This window comes from Lates calcarifer, linkage group LG2, assembly GCF_001640805.2.
Source record: "Lates calcarifer isolate ASB-BC8 linkage group LG2, TLL_Latcal_v3, whole genome shotgun sequence".
Lineage (NCBI taxonomy): Eukaryota > Metazoa > Chordata > Actinopteri > Centropomidae > Lates > Lates calcarifer.
The window spans coordinates 9,485,874-9,507,455 of record NC_066834.1 but is presented as its reverse complement, the minus strand read 5'-3'; the positions used below and the strand labels follow the sequence as shown (position 1 = coordinate 9,507,455).

The 21,582-nt window shown below is 39.1% G+C and overlaps 1 protein-coding gene and 1 long non-coding RNA gene across 6 annotated transcripts in view; one reads left to right on the top strand and one right to left on the bottom strand.

Annotated features, from left to right (window-relative positions):
- The window catches only part of tspan4a (tetraspanin 4a), a 120,604-nt gene that overhangs the window by 26,014 nt on the left and 73,008 nt on the right, over window positions 1-21,582 (bottom strand). For all 4 annotated transcript variants that reach the window (XM_018683418.2, XM_018683419.2, XM_018683416.2 and 1 more), the window contains 2 exons: window positions 21,167-21,358; window positions 9,432-9,506 (listed from right to left, as the gene is read on the bottom strand). In XM_018683418.2, coding sequence (XP_018538934.1) covers window positions 9,432-9,506; window positions 21,167-21,358 — 267 coding nt within the window. The remainder of the gene's footprint in view (window positions 1-9,431; window positions 9,507-21,166; window positions 21,359-21,582) is intronic.
- LOC108887827 (uncharacterized) lies at window positions 1,097-4,959 on the top strand. Of its 2 annotated transcripts, XR_007814439.1 has the most exons (5): window positions 1,097-1,305; window positions 1,670-1,756; window positions 3,166-3,218; window positions 3,382-3,455; window positions 4,523-4,959. It is a non-coding gene; the product is annotated as an uncharacterized LOC108887827 (long non-coding RNA). The 2 variants fall into 2 exon arrangements; XR_001961697.1 differs by lacking the exon at window positions 1,670-1,756.

Genomic DNA, 21,582 nt, shown 5'->3' with positions numbered 1-21,582 from the left:
CAGTGGGTTGGTATAAAACAAATACAGAGAGGATATCATTTATAAATCTGTTACAGTGTAAATGATTCTAATTTAACAAAACTTCTATGTCAGTGTACACACACACACACGACTTTTCAGTTATTGATCTAGTTTTGGATCGTTTATATAACGGACTCCAAGTCCTATCAATATAGTTGTGTAACAGCTTTATATTCTCCTCAGGGGAAACTTATCAAGATGGTCTATAGCAAGAATTGCTATCACTTGTATTGACCTATTCAGTGTCAGCATTTTCGATTGGTTGGTTTCCATTGAGTGTTCACTCCATTACTTGTGCTTTTGTTGGACCTTTTAGCCTCCCGCAGAGTGTTTGATGGATAAAGGAATCAGTCTACCACCTTAAGTACTGGCTGTGAAAATTCTCAGTCAGCAGGTCATGTTTTTTTTTTAAGTGCTATATGTTAAGGTAAGTGACTCAAGAACCTCAAGTTGCCTTTGTATAGCACTTAGAGACAACTTATAGCTGGAGTACAGTACTTTTACTGGAATGAAAATGTGTTCAATTTAACCCCTTACCCAAACGAGTTCGCACAATCTTGATTTTACCTACCGACGCAAGATAAATCTCTAAATATTTCACAGTATACTTTAAATCTGGTGTCTGTGGTGACATTTCCACATTGGTGCAACCAGCAACAACAAAATCTTAACATAGAAATCCATGTAAATTGGGAAATATTCACATTTCAGAGGCTGGTACCAATGAACTTTGGCCCTTTTGCTTAAAAAACACCTTCAACAACTCATTACTTTTTGTAGTTCTACATTAAATTTCTGAAACAACTAATTGATTGATCAGCTCATTATTTCAGTTCAAGAGCACTGGTTAGTTTCTGGTTGCCTGCAGAAATAGATAAACCGCCATGTTAGCTTACAATGTGGTCCAACAACAAATTTTTGCTGCTGGCCCTCTTAACTGATAAGTCCCCGTGACACTGACAGTACTGGGACATTTTTTGGTGTCTCAAGCTTCATTTTGGTTTGCTGCATTGCCATACACCCACCACTGAGTTATCAAGGTGTGTATAACCTACTAAAGGTGGTTAAATAACTGCCTTAAAATAACCTTACTCTGAATTGCAAAGATATTGAACAACGCCCAGATAACCGACTACCTCATCTGACCACCTGTGTCATTGCTTGTGTGTCGGTGGGTGGAGTAAATCATCTTCTTGTTACTACAAAATCTTTACTCAACATGGCGGTTCTTTGGATCTTTCAGCAAATCGGACAGGAGGCTGAATCTGCTGAGACGTGATACAGGTAACTAGACGACCGAAACAACGGACGGCTTGTAGTTTAATGTCATTTATCTCCACGTGTTATCTGACCCAACAGCTCCTGTGCGGTCGTGCTACGTTTAGCAATGGCTGTCCGTCATAATGTCAGCTAGTGGAGTTAATAGCGTTCTAGCTAACATAAATTCCATCTAATGTTAGACTGATAAACTTTAAGCGAAATTTTATTTATTTATTTATTTTAATCCAGTTTGCGTTGAGGGTCGAAATGTATATTAAAATGAGTTTCCCCCATATATCTCGATTTTCATCACAAGATAATCCTAGGGGAGACTGGCAACATCTGTTTGTAAATAATAACTGACCCTGTGTTTACTTTCTTCACACAGACGAAAAGTCTACAACAAACAAAACTCAAAACTCAAAGCTTTGGGAAGGGAGGAGAGGACACGAGGAAGAGAGACAGAAACGAGAAGGTGATGAAGATGAGAGAAGAACAGTGTAGGCCTAATATATTATATAGAATTATATTATGACATATCGTGCCTATGAACATTTCTGTAACCCAAATCCAAAATTATGAAAACTCAAACAACAAACAAACTTGTTCCTTTGAAACAAAGGAAGTGTGTATATTATTTTTAATACACTCTTAACAGGAAAAACAGGCAGTGACAGGCTTTAGATAATTTATACGCCTATCACTGCCCACTGAATGATTTTAAAACTACTGTTAGCCAAGTTTTGCCCTCTAAATGTTCTAAAATGCACATATAGATCAGGGAAATCAACGGGGGGGGAGGCATGTCCCTGATCCCCCATCGTTAGTTGAGTTTCTCTCTGTGATGCACATAGCAACTATCTACCTGCCTCTCTATTTCTCCTCCTCCTTTCAGGCTAATTGTTTTGTGTGTCTCGCCTTGAATATGTGTATATTCTGTGATTTGTGTATTCCTGGTGAGTTCACCTATAGACATAGCATACCTTGAATACTCAGTATTCAGATAGATTACTTGTTGGTCAGTCTCAAATCCTTGTATTTTTTTAATCTGGACAATTTTCCTTCCAGTTGAACATAGAGGCCAGATTACTAGCAAGTCTGGTATCATTATGTGAAAAATATGGATAGCCTACAAAATTAGCAGTCTGTGGTTTGTGTGAACAGGACAGCCTGGGGTGGACTCAAATTTCTGGCCTGAATTATTGTCTCAGTCCACCCCTGACCACCGCTATATCATCGGCAACTACTACTGATCTCAACTACTAGCAGTGAAGTGAGGCAGTGTATTTCAAAGAACTAAATAATTCTCTTCACTTATTTTGCCTAATTACTCCTCTCCTCGACACTGTGTGGGTGTGAACAGACTGAGTTTGACATTTCGTTTGCTCTCTTGTTATTTTTGTTACATCCGTTTGGGGAGAGAGGAGTCACACCTTTGAATATGAAAGGAGTAGTTATTTTCTGTTGTGTTTGTGTAACTTTTTTGGTAAGAGACATCTATCCCGCTGAGGATTTGTGGCTGTATGTTTGACTACTTTAGACTATTGTACAACGTACACTTTTATTATTCTCATTTGTATTTAGAGATGTCTACTAAGTCCCTGCATTGCTCTGTTCAGAAAACCTGAGCAGTGGTCTAATTAGTGAAAACACCTGTGTGTGTGTGTGTGTGCGCGCGCAGGGAAACTAACAATTGTACGACCAGCCTTTTGCTGGGTTATGATGCTGCTACAGTCTCTGCTTTTGCATTTGTAACATTTAGCCACAGTAGCTTGTCACTTCAGGATAACTTCTAAGCTGCTACTTTAACAACTTTTTAAGGTGTATTTAGATTGAACGCCTTTCAACCTGTGCTTATCTTGAATCTGTATGACTGCAACACAGAGAGAAGAGGAGTGGAGTAACTGGAGGACAAAACAGAAGATTTGGAGATCCTGGTAAGACACTAGGCTATAGAAAATATGGATGGTAACACAATAGTTTCCTATATTTATCCTTTCTAACCAAAGTTGAACTTGAATCTGAAATGTAACATGAATTCACCATGTGAATTAAAAGTAACCCTGAAGCTTCAAGTGGTTTTCTGTGTTTTCTGAACAGCAGCGAGTTTTTCCAAAGGCTATACTCTCCACTGAGGATTATTGATCCAGAGATCATTTCTTCACTTCTGCAAGGTAAGTGCAGTATTAGCTGCTTGTGCTAACGTGCATATTATGAACTGACATCCTGGCTCTGTTGAGTTGGTTTTCATGAGCTTGGCTTGGCAGTGTTGGCTATGAGGGTATTAGGCTGCTGGTTGTGTGGATGCTGTCCCAAAGAGCTTTTGAGCATGTGCTGGTGTCTGCTGGCTGCTGTTTTCTTCTTCTCTGCTATCTAACTAGCATGTGATATTTTTATTGGTAATTTTGAGTCATTGTTTTAGTTGTTCCTGTTGTTTTTAAGATGCTTTTAGGCTGTTTTATTTATGTTGTAGTAAGATGTGTGTTTTAACATTATGGGCTCAATGGCTTTTCAGCATATTTCCTTCTTTACTAATTTTGTTGCAGTTATTTTTGGGGACTTCCCCAATTGACTCATAACAAACTCTGGTCTCTAGTAGGAGGTAATGTTTTATAGTGGCTTTACAGATGTAACTATTTGGAATTGCACATGGTGCGAGTTCTCTTCCACATGAGTTTGCTGACTGAGGTGCTGCTATACAGCAAAAAAGCAACCAATCTTTACTTTAAAGAAAAAGTGTAGGTGCAAATATAAAGACAAACATACATATTGTGCTTACAAGCATATGATCAGCTTCTTAATTACACTTAAGAGGTCTGAGAGACTCTAGCTTCTAGTAATTAACTAGAATGCTGGAGGCCAATGTAGACACCCTTTAACTAATGATGAGTTTAGATTTACGCTCTACTACTCCTACTGTCACTAATACTAGTATTGATAATAACAGAGTACAAATGATGCTTATTATGATACTTCTAGATTGTTGGTATATATTGTTGCTGGTAGTTGGCTGCTGTTATTGCTCTCTTTGTATTTGTCTGGTCCTGAAATTGTTGCCTTGTGGTGATAATAAAGCCAAGCAGACAAGGCTGTAAACCCACGCTGAGATGGTATAAGAAACCCATACATCAATTTTCAATATCATGCCGCTGAGTCAGACTTATTTTTATTCACTTTGACACTTTTGAGTCACTCGGGTTCCAGTGAAGTTAACCTCAAAGGACCTTTTCATCATCCTTAGGAACCAACAAAGTGAAACAAACGGTGATCATTTCGGGGTGCGTGGAAGATCTGTGAACTGTCTGAAGTAGCTTCCAGGTGCATCACAGTGCTTTTATCAAGTCTAAAGCAGGTGTAATAAACTGCACCACTGAGCGTGACCATGCCTAAAGCCCTGGGATGGAGTTCATCAACATGCACCTACTGCTGTACTCTGTTTAAGTTATGGCATCTTGAAGGCTTTGCATAGAGAAGGAGTTGTATTGACTTGTACTCCAAATGCAGGACTGCTTCGAGGGAGTTACCATGGTGATGTAGGAGGTGAAAAGCAGCAGGTCTTGATAATAAGAGATAAACCAGGGCTCTAAAACTGTGGGATGCTCTGTAAGATAAAATCTAAATAATGCTGTAAAGGATTTCACAAAATGTAGTTCCAAAAATGTTAATGTGTGTATGCTTCACTTCTGTATTGAATGGATTGAAAATCTATTTATTAAAACAATCTGTTTGATATCATAACATATTCTGCATTTGAATCAAATTATCCCAAATAATAATCGGTAAGGTGTTGATTATGAACATAAGTGTTCTGAAGTTTTAAAGACCACACTATTTGAATTACAGAGTCAAGACATCACTAAAATGCTGTTCAACTTGTTTTTAAAGGGTTTAAAAAAAAAACTGTTCTGTGTTTAATGTTGTAATGGACAGTCATTGTTGTGGCACTGAATTGCATCACTGCTGCACCTGGAGATAGACGGAAGTCATAGTGGGATGGGCGATATCAGAAAATCTGGTTTTGAGTAAGTAATAGCAGGGCAAGAATCAGCTGTAAGCTTGTGGGCTGTCAGGGCCTTCACTGTTGGCCTGGACACTGTCACAGTCACTGAATTCAATTTTTATATATGTTTTTTTCCATCAATAATAGTCTGTTCTCTTCATCTCATAGCTTTCCTCTTGGTTACACTGCTTCCATTACTTATGTTAGAGCTTTTATCCCATCAGATTTCAGCCCTGTGTTGCCAAGATAATAGAAATCAACCTGGAGGCCTTCAGAATCGACAGTGCAGGTCACTGTAATTTAAAATAATGAAACTGTTGCCTTGTGGATCTTTTAACCAGTCAGATTTTGTGTTGGCAAGACCAGGGGCCTAGCAGGCCTAAATTAATGTCTGCATTTCCATGACATTTGATTGGATGGTCAGAGAGTGTACTGGTCAGAGCTAGTGGCATCTATAGCTACTAGCGTAAGTGAAAACATGTTATTGTAGGTTTAATAGCTGTTTTTTCAACCCACAATGGCTGAAGAAGGAGGAAGAGTTCAATGGCTCTGTTGTAGAGGTTATCTGTGCGTCTCAGTTCCAACAATAAGTCCTTTTCTATTGCCGTGGAGGCAGTTTTTGGATTTGTCTTCAAATAATCAGCAGTTGCAGTGAGAAAAATGTATTTTACTTATATTTTGTCATTTTATTAGTTAATATTGATGCTTCTGCTGGAGATGATGTATGTGGCACAGCTGTGGCTGCAGTGATTGGAGACCCATTGAATTGTGTTAATTGGGTTTTTATAGCATTGCTTTAGTAATGGCATTTATTCTGGCTACATGACATGCCTGTCTGTAATGCAAAGCTCTGTTACACTGCTTTTCTGTATATTGTTGATGGTTTCTATAGTTGTGATGTCATGATAACAGCTTTAAGAGGTGGGTTAATTCAGGTAGGGCAGTGAAAGCCTAGGTGTGAAATGCACGGCCCGCCACTAGTATTATCATGTAGGATGATGATTTATGAAGTGAATGCATCATTAAAAGGATACACCAAGTACATTTTCATTATCATCAAAAGATTTGTCAAACATTAATTTCTTTTCTCTTCTCTCTGTTATTTTTTAATCACATGCATGAGAAATAACTCAACATAATGTTTCTCTCATGTTCAGCCATTATTCCAGTTTTGTTTGTGCAATGCTGCACAGCAGCAACAAAGACACAAAGTGCATTCATTAAGAGGTGCTTTCAAGCCCAGAGGGTGATTGAACATCAGGAAACAGTTTTTGCAGTGACAGTTCTGTATATTCTTTGATGAAATAACAAAGAGTACAATGCAGAAGAGAGAAACGGATACTTTTAATTGTTTTGGTTGTCATATTGATCCTATTCATGCTAATGTGGATATCTAAAACAAGGCTTGATGGTGGTAGTATTAGGTTGTTTGCATGGGATGCAGAGACTTGAATATGATGACAACGACGACTGTTTCAAGCATTTCAAGCAGAAATTTTAACATTTTTATGTTTTTTTAATCTAGTAGCATATAAAAAGTCATAAGAAAGGAAAATAGATTGATGTGCAAAGCATGTGATGCAAATACCACACTGAGTGTTTGCATCTTGTCACCTGCATTATCTCCATACCTATCATTCATTACAGTCATCTTTTCTAAGACTTAACCAAGAGGTTTAACTTGGCTAAACATAACCAGTCTTCACTGCCACTGAATGTGGTTTCTTGCCGCAAGCGGGTGGCAGTGATGGTTGCTTCAGCCATCATTGTGTTTCCAGTATAAGAGGTCAGTAGTATCTGTTGGTAGTGCAAGTTTTTACTCAATGCGAGTAATAATCTGTAACCTCAGAATGATTGCTTTTAGTTGGTACTTTTTGAGAATTTTCAAGTTTGGGTAATACACAGAAGTTTCAAAAGGTCCTTTTATTGCAACATGACAAAGTGAGCCCTGTTGTTAAATATACTTTATGATATTATACTGTACAGGTTTTGTTCAATTTCCAGCAGGGAACACTTCACACAGCAGAATAAAACTCAGAGTCTCCTGCTGTTTAAAAAAATTTCAATAGCAGTTTGGTAATGGCCACCCATTCTTTACTGAGAGTGATTTCCCTCGGTGCACCAGCTCTGCAGAATATCTAGACTGTCCCTAACTTTTCACTCTGTTCTGTCGCTAATCGCCTCCTGGGTAGACAAAAGTGAATTATTCAGAGGCTGAATAATGGGGTGCGCTGAACATCAGGGGACACCGATACTAAGAGAAAGGTGAGGTATGACAAAAGACAACATTCATTAAAAACTAAACAGAGCAGCGCTGATTGGCTTAAAGCCCAGAAGAACATGTTTGTCTAGAGAAACTCATTTGGTCACAAACTGTGATGGAAATACAACACATTAGGTAATTATGTAATCATGCCAGAATTACAATAACAAAGAGATAAAAGCCAGAACAAAGTATATACAGGTCCAAGGTCTGTGGTCGCAAGCATTATTCAAACAGAAGGAAGGGGAAATATCAAAGTAGGTTGTTGTTTACCAAAATGTACAAAGGCATTACAGTCAGTGTTGGCCTTGGCCTAAGTCTTTGGGGATAATGTTCTCAGTCCCAACACATGAATAATGTAATGCAAGTGGTTGAGAAATTGCCAATGATTTATGATGGCTCTACACTTGGGGTCCACTTCACCTGGTAGTGGTTATATTTGGTCACTAAATTAAATTACAGCATCTGGTGATTTTATTATTTCATTTCATTACAGGGCACTCGAGTCTTGAAAAAATGCCTAACATTATGTCAGCCAAATTGTCGAATTCTCATTCGGTAGAAACATGTTACGGTGTTTGTGTAGAAATGATTTGTCAAGAAATTAATTGGCTGATTGAAGAAGAGGAGAAAGGTACAGACAACAATCACAATAGCATCCGTAATAATAATAATAATAATAATAATGAAATTGATGATCGGACAAAACAAATAATAGTCAAAAATTCAGTAATTTGTCATTTTATTCCTAATTGATAAAGGATCAACCATGAAGTTATACAAACGCAGTCATTTGTTCAGTGATGTTGCTACTGTGTTTGTCATGTTATCTGTAATTCAATCTAAGTGGTAATGTGATTAAAATACAACAATACTAGAACTTTTGGTTCGCCATCTATCCATCCATTAGCTATAATGCTTATTCTCTCATTATTGGGAAGAGTGGGGTTATGTTAAAAATGTAATTATACTTTTAAGCGATAATGTGAGTCGTCAGTGCAGCTCTACATTACATGATAACATACACATAATCTTCAGGGCCTTGAGGCATTTTTTCAGACGGCACTTGGACCACATTTTAAAACTTTTGAGTCATTCGTAGCATCAGCCCAGACTTATTTTGGGAATTTAATTCCCCCCCTGCCCAACTAATCTCACTAATCTCCCAAAGTCCGACTAATACCCATTGTCAAGATGATGTTTGTTATTCTGTGTCTGATGGATATTCATGGACAGAATAGAAGACACATTGTCAGTGCTTTCACGTGAGTCTTTAGGGTTTGATATTTGCAATGACATGTAACAATAATATGTCGTATTTGTTGTTAAATATTTCAACAACAAATCCAAATCCAGCCCTCAAACGCTTAATTAAGATTAAGATGGATGGAATTTAGCATGCCCTTTCAATGCATTATTAAAACCTTAGCTGAAAATGTGAAGGGATTACAAATTCATATTAGGAGAGGGATAGCTCATCTGCTTCTTTTCTCTTGCCTGACTTGTTTATTTACAGGGGAAATCATCCAAAATAGATGAGCTTAGATAAATTGAGATTTATTAACAAGGAAAGGAAATTGTGACAGTCTACATATTTTCCGGCCGTAGCCCGGAGACATCTCCCCAAAGAGTGTGCAACAACATAACAAAAATTTTCACAGGCAGGTTCATTAAACCATTGTTTATGTAGACTGTCAGCTGACATGCTCTTTTTTAACCAGCGAACTACACTGCTTGGTGTTACATGCCAGCTTCTATCTGGAACATCAACAATCTGCATGACATATGAACGCTGTAAATTGGACAATCTTTTCTACAGCCAGTTATTATCTTGTTCAGGTGGAGAAAATCACAGGATACAACATTAGAGCAAACAAGGTGTCTTACCTCGTCTTGGTAGATGAAGAAAAGCATGATGGACAGAATCTCCAGGAAGAAGATGAGCAGGAGGAGGATGAAGAACTGCAGAGACACAAAGGGAAGAGAGAGGGGCAGCTGAGTCATTTAACACACCATTTATGAATGTGGAGGAAAGGACCACCTGGGGGATAATGGGCTTTTGTCTGTGAAGAATGAATGAAGTATAAGTTGAACACAAGTGTGTGTGTGTGTGTGAGAGAGAGAGAGTGAAAGGAAAAAGTAAAGAAGAAGAGAAAGAAATGGCCAAAGAGTGTCAAGGAGAAAGAGTTGGCGAAGAAAGAACGATCGAAGAGCTGTAGATCGTTCAACCTCGATATTTCTAGCCGACAGGTCAAGAGAGCAGAGAGAGAGGAGGGCGGGCAATCAGACCAAAGTAGGACAGACCGGGAAAGGTGATATACAGTTTTCCCCTATCCACTTCTGAATTTGTTAAAGGAGACACATTTTATTCCTCGCCATTCCCCACCCTCCTCCTCCCCTCTATGGTGGGCTGGATGAGCTGCCTGATGGGTGATACATCTTCTTCCTGTGGGCCAGTGTGAGTGCTTAAAACAGTTACGAGCTCATCAATCAACTCCTCTGCTAGGACATGGCTGTGTCTCTTACACATGGGAGTGACTGCCTAAACCAGGGAGGGCTGAAATATTTTAAGAGACAATGGTGCAATGTTCCACAGGGTCGCTTTAAGATATTGATGAAATAGCATTGCATTATTAAGTGATGACTGCAGATGAATACACACATCAACACTATGCTGCGTGTTGGAGAACAAGACTGGTAAATTTCTTTTAGCCATACTGGTGTCATGGCTGTAAAGATGGCACTGCTGGTCAGTCTGTCGGTCCACCTTTTTGACCCAGGCTGAAATATCTCTGCAACTCTGGGATTGGCACAGAGTAAGTAAGTAACTTTGCAGTGTTTCCCGCCCTGCCAATGTGACCCCCCGCCCTCTCAATAATGGCAAAGAAAAAAAAAATTAAAATTAAAAGTTAATTTACATTTGCATTTCTCTCCCCACTTCCTGTTTCACATGCGTCTCCACGTATGCGTCCACACACAGGAGCGAAAGAGCTGCAGAGGGTTGACAAGTTGGCAGTAAGAGTAAGAAAAGCTCCGACAAGTGTTGTAAGTCTCAGTAAATCATAGATGGACAGACGCCAACGCTAAATGTCCCAAAGCCAGAACAAATTCTCAGCCTTTTATTATGTGCGCCAACAGTACCTTTGCTGGCAGGAAAGGCAAGGCGTAGTCCTCTCCTCTGGTATCCCTATATAACTATTCCCCACCCCACCCCACTGTCGGTCAAGCCGCCTTCCCATCACAGTCATTCTAGGGGAAACACTGCTTTGGCAAAGTGGCACCATTAAAAGTAAAAGTATGCCAAATTAACTACTAGCAGTTCCTGTTTGCTGTGTACCCATGGGTGTACAGACAACAATCACTGGATTAGTTTGATGATGAAAAAAAACTTAAAAACAAGATGATTCACAGGCAGGTTCAGTAGTTATATGGTGAGTCTTTTTTCAATTATTTCTGAGCAGATTTGTGGATGTTTATGTTACATTTGTGGATGTTTGGAGTTACAACCCCAAAAAGGACTATGATTATTATTATTAGACAGGACAGCATAGAGGTACAGTTATGTGGTTTGTTAGCATGTTCACATGCAAACTTAAGATGATGAATATGACAATATATTAACTAAACATCAGCCCATTGTCATTGTCAGCACGTTCGCATACTTAGCATTAGCTCAGAGTACAGCCCCTCAGATCTGCTAGCATGGCTGCCAAGTGCTAGTCTTGTTTTTGAGGGTGAAGCACAGAGGCATGAGATCATTTCAGAGGGTCAACACAGATTTCAAATGTAGAGCTGTTGTTTCTTCAAAGACATCATGGCTACGCATCCTCTGTGTATTCCAGGCGTTTGCTTGACATTGAAAGTGAGTGTTGCTAGTTCACAAGACTGGCATCGAGCAGGGGTGTCAGTTGCCCCTGAGGTCTTTTGGCAGCACCTGCATGAATGAATCACTAAGCTCAGTAAGGATAAAAGCATCGATGGCAACACTGGAAGGTGAGAGACCGACTAGGTAACAAACTGATGGCAGCTTACAGCCCACGGTCTGTTTGACTCACTTGTGCTCTTTTCAAGAGGTTCACTCAAATAACCATCTGAAATCAATTTCTATTGTTCTGTCAGGCTTCATTGTCTGAATGTTATGCCCTGTGTTGTGTAAAATTTCAGGTAACTCCAATTTGGCAGGATTCTCAGGTGTTCTCTAAGGTGTAGGTTCATTTAAATTGAAGGAATGTACTTCACTGTGGAATGAGAAAACTCAACCTTTTGGGCTGATAAATCTTTTACCAATCCACTGGATAATGTCAAAATGCAATGCAGCCAAGAGAAGAAATAGTGCTGTCTCTCCTAACTCTGAATATTTGACATTTTTTGGAGATACACATCCTTCTCCTGACAGTCACAATATTTGACTTTTTTATTATTCACCACAGTTCTTCAGGCAAAAAAGAGACAGTCTTAAAAATAAATAATGAGAGAGAAAAAAGAATAAATGTGAAAAGTCAATTTCTGTGCCATTTTGTCCTTTTGTGCTATTTCTTGACCTACTATTGATCATTGAGGGAAAGTCCTTTCCCTTCCTCAGTGGACAACTATGCAACCACACTGCTAGAAATTCAGATTCTGTGTCAGGCCAAGAATTATAGAGCAGAATCATGTTGCCACAGATCTTAATCCTTTTGTTGATTGTTTTTTCCTGCTCAGAGGTCCATTAATCGATTCTTGGCCACTAGAAGCAGACAGACCATGAATCCACGTGACAGACAAGCTCCCCTAACAAATTATCACTTAGTAAGTTCTTATGGAAATGTGCTAGCAAACAATTGCTAACAAATGCTAATTATTTCCACATCCAGCAGAGTAGCCTAATAATCAAACTGAGCTGCCACCTCATTCTTCAGTCTGACACACACTAGCAGATTTCTGTACCCATTCAGAGGTATGTTTTCACCCTGTGTGTTTGTTGGATTGTGCAAAAAGTACAGAACCAGTTTGCACCAATTTTGGTGGAGGGATGGGGCATGGGCCATGGAAGAACCCATTAAACAAACAGACTACAGACTTTTGCTTCTGTATTTCTGCTTCTGCTATCAGCTATGTTTAAAACTGTCAATCGACACAACACAAGGACCATTTGATAGGCTGAAAAAAATCAGACGTTGACAGCAACTCAGAGGTCTGAAACTAGACTTCCAGCAAAAGCCTTTATTTGGAGCCATGTTTCCAGACATTTGACAAATAAAATATTCACTTTCTTTTTCACTCTGGTTGGTCTCTAGCTGCAAGATGTCCACCCTACTTCACCAGATAGTTGCTTACTTTGTTTGCTTTCTGCTGTGCTCGTAGCATACAGTGTGTTTCTCAGAATGTTTTTTTTTCTTCCCGAAAACAGCTGTCTGCTGCGGCTGGAGACATCACTCATAGACATTTGATTCAGAGTTGCTCTGCTATTACTCTGATGGCTATTGAGCACATCATTTGGAAGTCTAAAACCTTTAAACTTTATTCTTAAAGCTCTTTTTGGCAAAAGAGAAAACCACAGAAAAGCTTGAATATCTATACGGTGTTGTTGGGTGTTTACTCAAGGCCATGGTATCACGCCACGGAGCAAAGGGACATTAAGAGTGAGAAATTGATGCTCACCAGCATTTAGAAAACAAACAGACCCATCCCCTGTGGCTCTGTGAATATTTCCCCATTAATCTGCTCTTAATAAGAAATTTAACTCCTCTTTGTCAGGCTACAGGCAATAGCCAGACTGAATAGGTTCATTTGATGGCAGAAGACTGCATTTTGCTTATAATACACTACAAGAAAGCTATTAAATTAGCTCTAGGAATTTCACACTGTTGCACTGAATGGGTTGCCATTATCAAATGGGTTGCAAAAATTTACTGTAAATGATAAAAATCCATCTGTGAATCTGTGTAGAAAGGCTAATAATAATAACAACAGTGTACCAATTAAGTCAAGTGTAGAGGAATCATTACGATGAAATATAATTTGCTTAAAAGAACAGATTCACCTTCTGAGTCATGTTTATAATTGTAAAAATATCTAAGCAGCTTGTTGGAAACATATATTTCTCTGAAGGAAAAAAAAGGTTTTAATTGAGACGCAAGTAAAAAACTAAATAATTTGTTCCAAATTACTTTGCAAGACTGTTGCATAACAAGACTGTGATTATAAACGTGTTTATGTGACAAACACAGCAGGCAGTGAAGGCAGCTTTGCATCTGCTCCTCTGTTATAATCATCGTAGCTTGTGTTTAAAGTGACGTTTGTGTAAATGAACATAGATACGGTTTGTATCTCAGCTGAAATCTAAAACTGAAGAAAGGGTTATTTTGTTGTGTTTTGTTGTTTTGTGGGCTTGGAGTCTCACTGTGATAAATTATTATAAACAAAGACTCGGATCCCATTACAAAAGGACCGAAGCAGGCTCAATATGTTTTTCCTGAATTGTCATTATTCAAACAGAAATACACTATTCTGTTTGCAGCACTGGCTTCCAGCAGGATAAATACGGGAAAGATTTATTGGAGATCAGAATGAGAGACAGAAACAAAATAGGGCTATAAACTGTGTTTTTTATGGAGCAAAAGGCATTACAGCTTCCTAAACTGTTGTCAAACAACATCCTTATGTCCAGAGAGTTGGCTTATTTTCAGCCTTATCACTAGGTACTGTCAGTGGTGGAGGAAGTACTCAGATCTGCTACTCATATAAAAGTTATAATACCACAATATAAAAATACTCCATTACAAATGAAAGTCCTGTATTCAAAAGTAGCAGCACAGATATTGCCATCAAAATTACCTGAAGTATCAAAAGTAGATACTTATTTTAAAGAAATCTGTGAATCATTACATATGACATTGTGAGATTATTAATACTGATGAACCAATGTGAAAGCAGCATTATTGCAAGTTGAGACTGAGATATTTTTTACTACTTATTTTATAAGTAAAAGGTTACAAGACAAATCTGGGGGGTCATGAGATGATGAATAGGAAGTGAAAAAAGTTCTGTGACACAAATTTCTGATAATTTTTTTGACTGTTCTCTCTGCCCTTTTTGTTACATATTGCATAATTTGTCTCCTTTGTGCCTTGGTTATTTAAAACAAACACTGAGAAGTTTAAAAAGGAAATTGGTCTTTGTTGGAGCTGCTAACAGCTCATCTGAAACATGACAAGGAAGCTCAGACAGACATGACTTGGTCAGTAGCCGTAGGAACTGCTGGTTAAATCGCTATCAGTTTGTTATATTTGACAAGATTACCATATATTTATGCCAACTCTTTAATCTGAAAAGCAACTAGTGGATGAAGAAATCAAACAAGTGTAATGTGTGGAGGAAAAAGTCAAATATTTCCCTCTGAAATGTAGTGAAATTAGAAAGTGAAGAAACAATTTATGAATAAACAGGCAGATCTGTGGAATAAGAGCAGGATGGAAGTCCCCTTTCACATTGTTACACTATTTTCAGATTGTTATTATTCAAAGATGTTGGGTCATAGCTGCTTTAAGTAGAGTGAGTAAGTGTAATTTGATACTTTGCACCACTGATCACTTCATAGTATGACATTCCTACCTATAGATAAAAACCATCACACTTGCCAATCTTCTCTGTGTCTTGTAGGAAGGCTGCTTTCAGCCTTAAAAATCCTTACCCTGATCATGTATCACGGGCCGAGCAATAGCAAGAAACATTCATTTTTAGCCTCTAGACCTCATATTATTCTCATCACCAGATAACACTGAGAATTTCAAACAGGGGAAGTTGTGTAGTATTTTTTCTCCATGCTACTGCTCTCCCTGAGCAGGCCTATGAGATACAGATAGTACTGACATGTGTAATGGTGCATATAACCATGTCAGTCTATCACAGCAGATATAAAACCCAGTAAAGTGGTCCTTTAAGACCTCTCTATTCCAGTTGTGTTGGGCCGGTGTCCTGCAGGTTTTTGATCCATTACAGTTTTTGTTCCGTGTGAGCTAATGAACCACAGCTGGTCTGTATCTAACTGATGCCTTCAGGGAGGAACAAAAACCTGCAGGACACCGACTCCTGCAGACCAGAATAGAGCTCCTGGGTGTTAAGCTTTTCTTGAATTATTTTCATGTCTGCAGCTTGTTTTATTGCAATAGAGTCTTTCATAGCACAGAAAAACAGTGCTACAATTAGTCACCAGAGAGTTCAGATTTAGAACTTAACTTACCACCACTAACCACTACAGTCTAAATGCAGATGTCATGCATTACGAGAATTTATATAACACAGTCAAAAGGCCATTGTGCATAAACTCATGTATTTATGTTATATCTTGTTTGGCTGCAGAGCTGATATCCCTGTTTAGCAGAGATTGATGTCTTAGCAGGGCTTCAGGATGAGAGCTATAATCAAAGTCCTAGCTCAGGGATTGATTCCTTTGTGTTCGCCCATGCTGTGATTTCCACGCAGTGTGAAAGCTACAGTGGCTCTCTGTGTGTTGACAGAGCAGTGAGACTGGTGAACCATTCATGTCAGGAACACAGTCCATCAGCACCTCCAAAATCAATAGCGTTTCGGATCTTGCTGCCTTGAGTGTGTATGGAGGGAAGCCTCTGAGGTGATAGCTGTGGTTGTTTCATGTGGTGGGTCTAATCATTTTTACAAGCTCTGTATCTCACACCCATGGAAAGCTACTCAGTGTAAACAATCTGCCTCCATTTCCACCACGGTGATCTCACCCTCATGACTAATTTGTGGGCAGATTAGGTCATAGACCCACCACACCTCCTTTGTGCCCTTTGACTCACACTACTATTGACTATCCGAATCCACTGGTGTGAAACATGTCTTTAATTACCTGTGACCCTGATTAAAATTATATTTGTGGAGAAATTCAGTCCCCAGATGGCTCTTATTTTCAACTTAAAAGGACAGGATATTGGATTTGTGCCTGACTGGTGCATTACACTGAAATGATGAAAAGACTATTTCCCTTAAAGCACCTGGAACACTTGGTTTTAAATCAACAGTATTTTTCTGTAACATGTTTTAGCAATTCAAACACAACAGCCATAACATTTAGGAAAACAACTGAGGAGTGAGTCGAAAACAACTGTAGACGACGAGACCTCATGGCTATGTGGTGTTTGAGGGTAGAGGGTAAGGTTAGGTGGAGACTGTCTGACCACCACTCAGTGTAGCATGGATGGTGACGTAGTGCTGGTAGTTGGAGCTAGCCAGACATGAGAAGCTACTGTCGGACTGTCTGTGTCTCTGCTGGAAAAACAGGGTGTCTGGTGGAGAGATGAATCACTTTTTATGGCTCTTTGAGAAAGAGTCACTGAGTGGGTATCTGTGTTGTAGCTGGAAGAGGGGGCTCTTCTACGAGAGGCTGTGTGATGTGTGTGTCTGTGTCTGTCAGGGGAGCGTCAGTCGTAGTTGTGCTCTTTGTCACAGTTTATGTTACTATTGATAAGCCCTAATATATGTTTTTAACTGCATTGTTGGGCCTGTGTGTTGTGTTTTCTGCCACTGCAGAGGAATAGATATTGTTCATGTACAATGTTGTTTTTCAGTGCTCATAAGGTTTGCGAACACTAAAAGCAGCTATGTGTGAGTGGCCCAAACTGGGGCCTTGTGGTCAGCCAGTCTTCTGGTATTTAGACATAGACAGAGACCTTGGAGTGGAGAAGTGTGAGAATTCAACTGAGCTGAGCTTTCAAATACAAGCATGCTTGTTTACACACAACATGAATTTGGTTGGAAAAACACCTGGATTCACTTCAGATGCCAACAAGAATCTATGTGATTATGTGTACAACAGAATAATAAATTAGGTTGGAGTTCTTTCAGTGGCTGCATATATGAGGTTAGTATTCAAACTGTAAATGTTAGCTTTTCCTCATTAACATCAGTCACAACCATATGTTATGCTTAGTATTAGTGGATGTTAGTGACCAAAGAGAGAACCACATATTTATTTATTTAACCTTTATTTGGACAGGACAGTGGAGATGAGACAGGAAACAGGGAGAGAGAGCAGTAAAGGTCCGGCTGAACCGGGAGTCGATCCGGGGACCAGCTACTTAGGGCACATGAGCCTATGTGGTTCGCGCTCCAACCATTCGGCTACGGGGGCGCCTCAAGAACCACATATTTTTTAATGCTGCCACTCATCTGCTGTGCTGATGATTCAAGCAAGAGAGTTTCATATCCACCCGCGCCTTGGAAGAGCTCCAGCAGTCAACTAATATTGTCTGTGCAGAAAATGAACATGACTTTTACTTCCAGAACCATGGACACATGAAATCACTCCTTTCACAAGTTCTGTTGTTCTAACTTTGGCCAAAAAATGTGTTTTCATCGCTCATAGTAAGAAGCTGATTGAGAAAGTAGGTCTTCAGGGCTCCTTTTTTGAGTGATCAGTTTCCACACTAATATTGCAACCCACATTCCTTTTTAGTAACTTTGTCCCAAGGCTGCTGAAATACTACTGCCAAACATCAAGACCGCAGCTTACACAAGGAACTTTCTGACTAGCTATCTGTAAAAAAAAATGTTTTTATGAAGTTTTACATTCATATAAAAAGCTAGGAATGTCTTTGAAGTCATCCACAGAATTTTAATGAGCATATTTTGAAAACTGTAATTCACTAACTCTGATGTTTGGTGCTACAAATTATAGGGCTCACAAAAGGCAATAATAATTTTGCCTGCACAGAGCACAACAGTAATTCCTCAAATATCTCACAGTGATGTTGCAATACTCTGTGTCCCTCATCAGTGATCAACATGCTAATTAGCCCTGAAATTTGAAGGGAGAAGAGTCTTTTCTAATCTACATGAAGAATGGAGTTGCTCTGTCACTCATTAAGGCAGACGTATAATTCGCCCAGTCTCATTATATTGACACAGTGCAGGAACTGGTCTGGTCACTGTAGGGAAAGTGTCATGGATCATGCTAATGATCGACACTAAGACTCATTCCCACAGAGCTCATAATTGCTTACTCCTGCTGTGCCATTTTTGTAATGAGTAATTCTATTTTTTCCCCACACAGAATTATTCTTTCTGATAAATGCTGTGCAGTGTCACTGCTGGATTACACGAGTTTGTTTGTTTGTTTATCAAAATACTTATCAATTCTGTAAGGATCAGGGGTACACACATTATCGGGGATGCTTGGTTTGAAATTTGAGCTCATGCAGCTCAGGGTTTGTATAAATTACTGCATAAAATGTTTGATATATGATATCCCTGTGCCTTCATTTGCATCTTATTACATACACACACATATATGTATGTGTGTGTGTGTGTGTCTTCTCAGGGCAAATTCAGGTTAGTATCAAACAAGCCTGCTGTAAACTGACACCCGATCAAAATTCACTATTGTTGACTGCTGTCTCCATTAGTGGTAATACATTATAATATTGACCAAAAAGTAGAAAGTTGTGACTTTTTGATATATTTGAATGCTGAATAGTGGGCAGTTCCACATGTTTACTGCTCATTTGGCTTTTAAAATAACCAGCACACTAAATTAAAATGCAGTTTTTACTGAAAAAGAAACTGAAACACAATTGTGCAAGAAAAACTTGACTAGATACTTGTGATAAATAATAAGCCTTTGCTAGTCCCGTATGTGCTGACATTTTTTAAAAAGTGATATAAGTGAGAATCCTTCATTATAGAAGATATACATGCATTGTTTCATCAACAGTTTGGTTGAAATGGTCATTATCATGATGTGTTGCACCACTGCTTTCTGTGGTTGCTGTCTGTAATTCAACATATCTGACAACAGCTGTTAAACCCCCAAACAGGTAGGGGGGTTTCTACTGAGATGAGTAAATCTAGCAAAAATATCTCAAGACATTAAACTGTATAAAGGAGGGGAAAAAAGAAACAGCAACCATGTCAGTGGGGGTTCTGGGGTGGGTCCGTGGTGGCTCTGACAGCAAGCCTAGACCCACATATAGAAGCTAAAATGTAGTCGAGTTTTCTGCCTGAAGCTCCAGGAAGCCAGGAAATCCCCATTTAAAAACATAATTTTCATTTTAATAGAAATATTAAATTGTTAATTGTTAAATTTTCTTTGTTACATTATAGCTACTGTATAATGTGTGGTAAATGTCAGAGGGTCTGGACATCTTAATATATATGAAAACAGCCAATGACACAGCATTGAACTTGATGGAGATGGGAATCTGGAGGGCTTTCTTGGAAACTTGATTTCACAAAAGTGGCAACAAGTGCAGGGGGAAATAACAAGTTAATGTCAATACTTCTTCACGTAATGTCAGGTCATATTGCATGAATGTACTGCACCTTGTGTGCCTGGATTTACCCGTATGTGTATCATTACAGGCGTACACTACTGAAGTTGTGTTATTGTGAGCTGTCTACACACACACACCAAAGGCAAGGTGCACAGGGCTTTGTGTAATTTCCCCAGTTTAGTAATTGTTGGTGGTCATCAGTTGGGTTATGTGCCATTTGTGGTCATTTGTTATCTGTGCTTGTGCTTGTGCAGCCTTCATGCCATCCTTTACATTGTTAACAGTATCTCAACAAGCTGTAGACAGGCCATTGTTAACATAGTTAACAACAAATGGAAAGTGAAAACTCTTGTCATTACCAACAGTTTCAGTGGCAAATTAACCCACCTGTAGCTAAACACTGTTAACTCTGGGTTTGACAACTAAATACAAGGAACGTCCCCTGGTCAAAGGTAGTTTCTCTCAGAAACTGTTTCAGTTTGATGTTTGAAAGGACGGAAAGTCTTTTTGCAGTGATGGGTTTCCTTTAGATAAAAGTCTTAGTGTTAGCTGATCACATCACCTCATTTTCTGACAGGCAGTTGGCAGCTGGCTCTATAGCTGTCAAGTGTAAACTGACAGTAGGTGGATAGCAGTCTGAATGCATCAGGAAATTAGGAAACATACTGTATATCATTGTTTTAAGCTGAAATATTTGGAATCGTGATCCTCATTTGGATTACAGTGATCCCAGCCCCCCATTTGGGGCCTGTGAAGCAAATTGTGCTGTCAGTCTGTGAAGCTAACATTAGCATTACATGCTAAAGTGCACATCTGTCATCAGTATCGTTAGCAGCCCTCAGTCAGATACTGCTACCTTTTTTGATAATATAGCAACCCAAGATACACTGTAGAAGCTGCACCAACACATTTCAAGTACTGAAGGTGCTTGTATATTTGATTTCATGTTGATTAAGTTTTTATTTTCTATCAGTGCTTTTCAATCTTTCCTTTGTCTATAACGCCACAGTGATTATTCTGACTCACGCTTTTTATCACAAACAAACCTCAAATCTAAAATGAAAGACTTATTGTGTATGGGATGTTTTCTTTAGTGAATCGGACCCATACAGCAGCTATTCACTAACACTAAATGTAAAAGCATTTCATGAAATGGATACAGATTGAGTCACTGGCGTGTCATATCAATCTGTGATTATATGAGAAGTGAATGAGAATGACAAAGCTTATTGCTCAATGAGAACTTAGTGATATTTGTCATGCCAGCAGCAACAACGCATCATCACCACATGAACACATCGTGTTAAAAGTCAACAAAAGCATCATAAACCATCCTTACAAATAACTTACCGTCAACAGGAGCGGACGGCTCTCTTTGACTGCTCCCACACAGCCTAGACAGCCGATCACCATGATGATGGTCCCCACTGCAATGAGCAGGTTGGCCGCTGACAGGGAGGGAAGGGATGATGATAGGGTGGCAAAGTTTCCCTGGGTCACTGAGAGCCAGACTCCCACCCCCAGTATGCCACATCCTCCCAACTGCAGAGGAAACACAAAGAGGTGTGGAGCTGTCAGTAGTATACTATCAACACAGTCAGACTCATCCTAAACAGAAACACACTCAAATGTGGCGGTGCATAAAAATATTTGTAGACTTGTTGTGACTTTCTGTTTGTTTTTTAAACTGCATGCTGGGGGAAGGCATGCAATGATTGAAGAGGGAAAACCAAAAGAGCTGTTGTCAGAAACTCAGAACAGCAGAA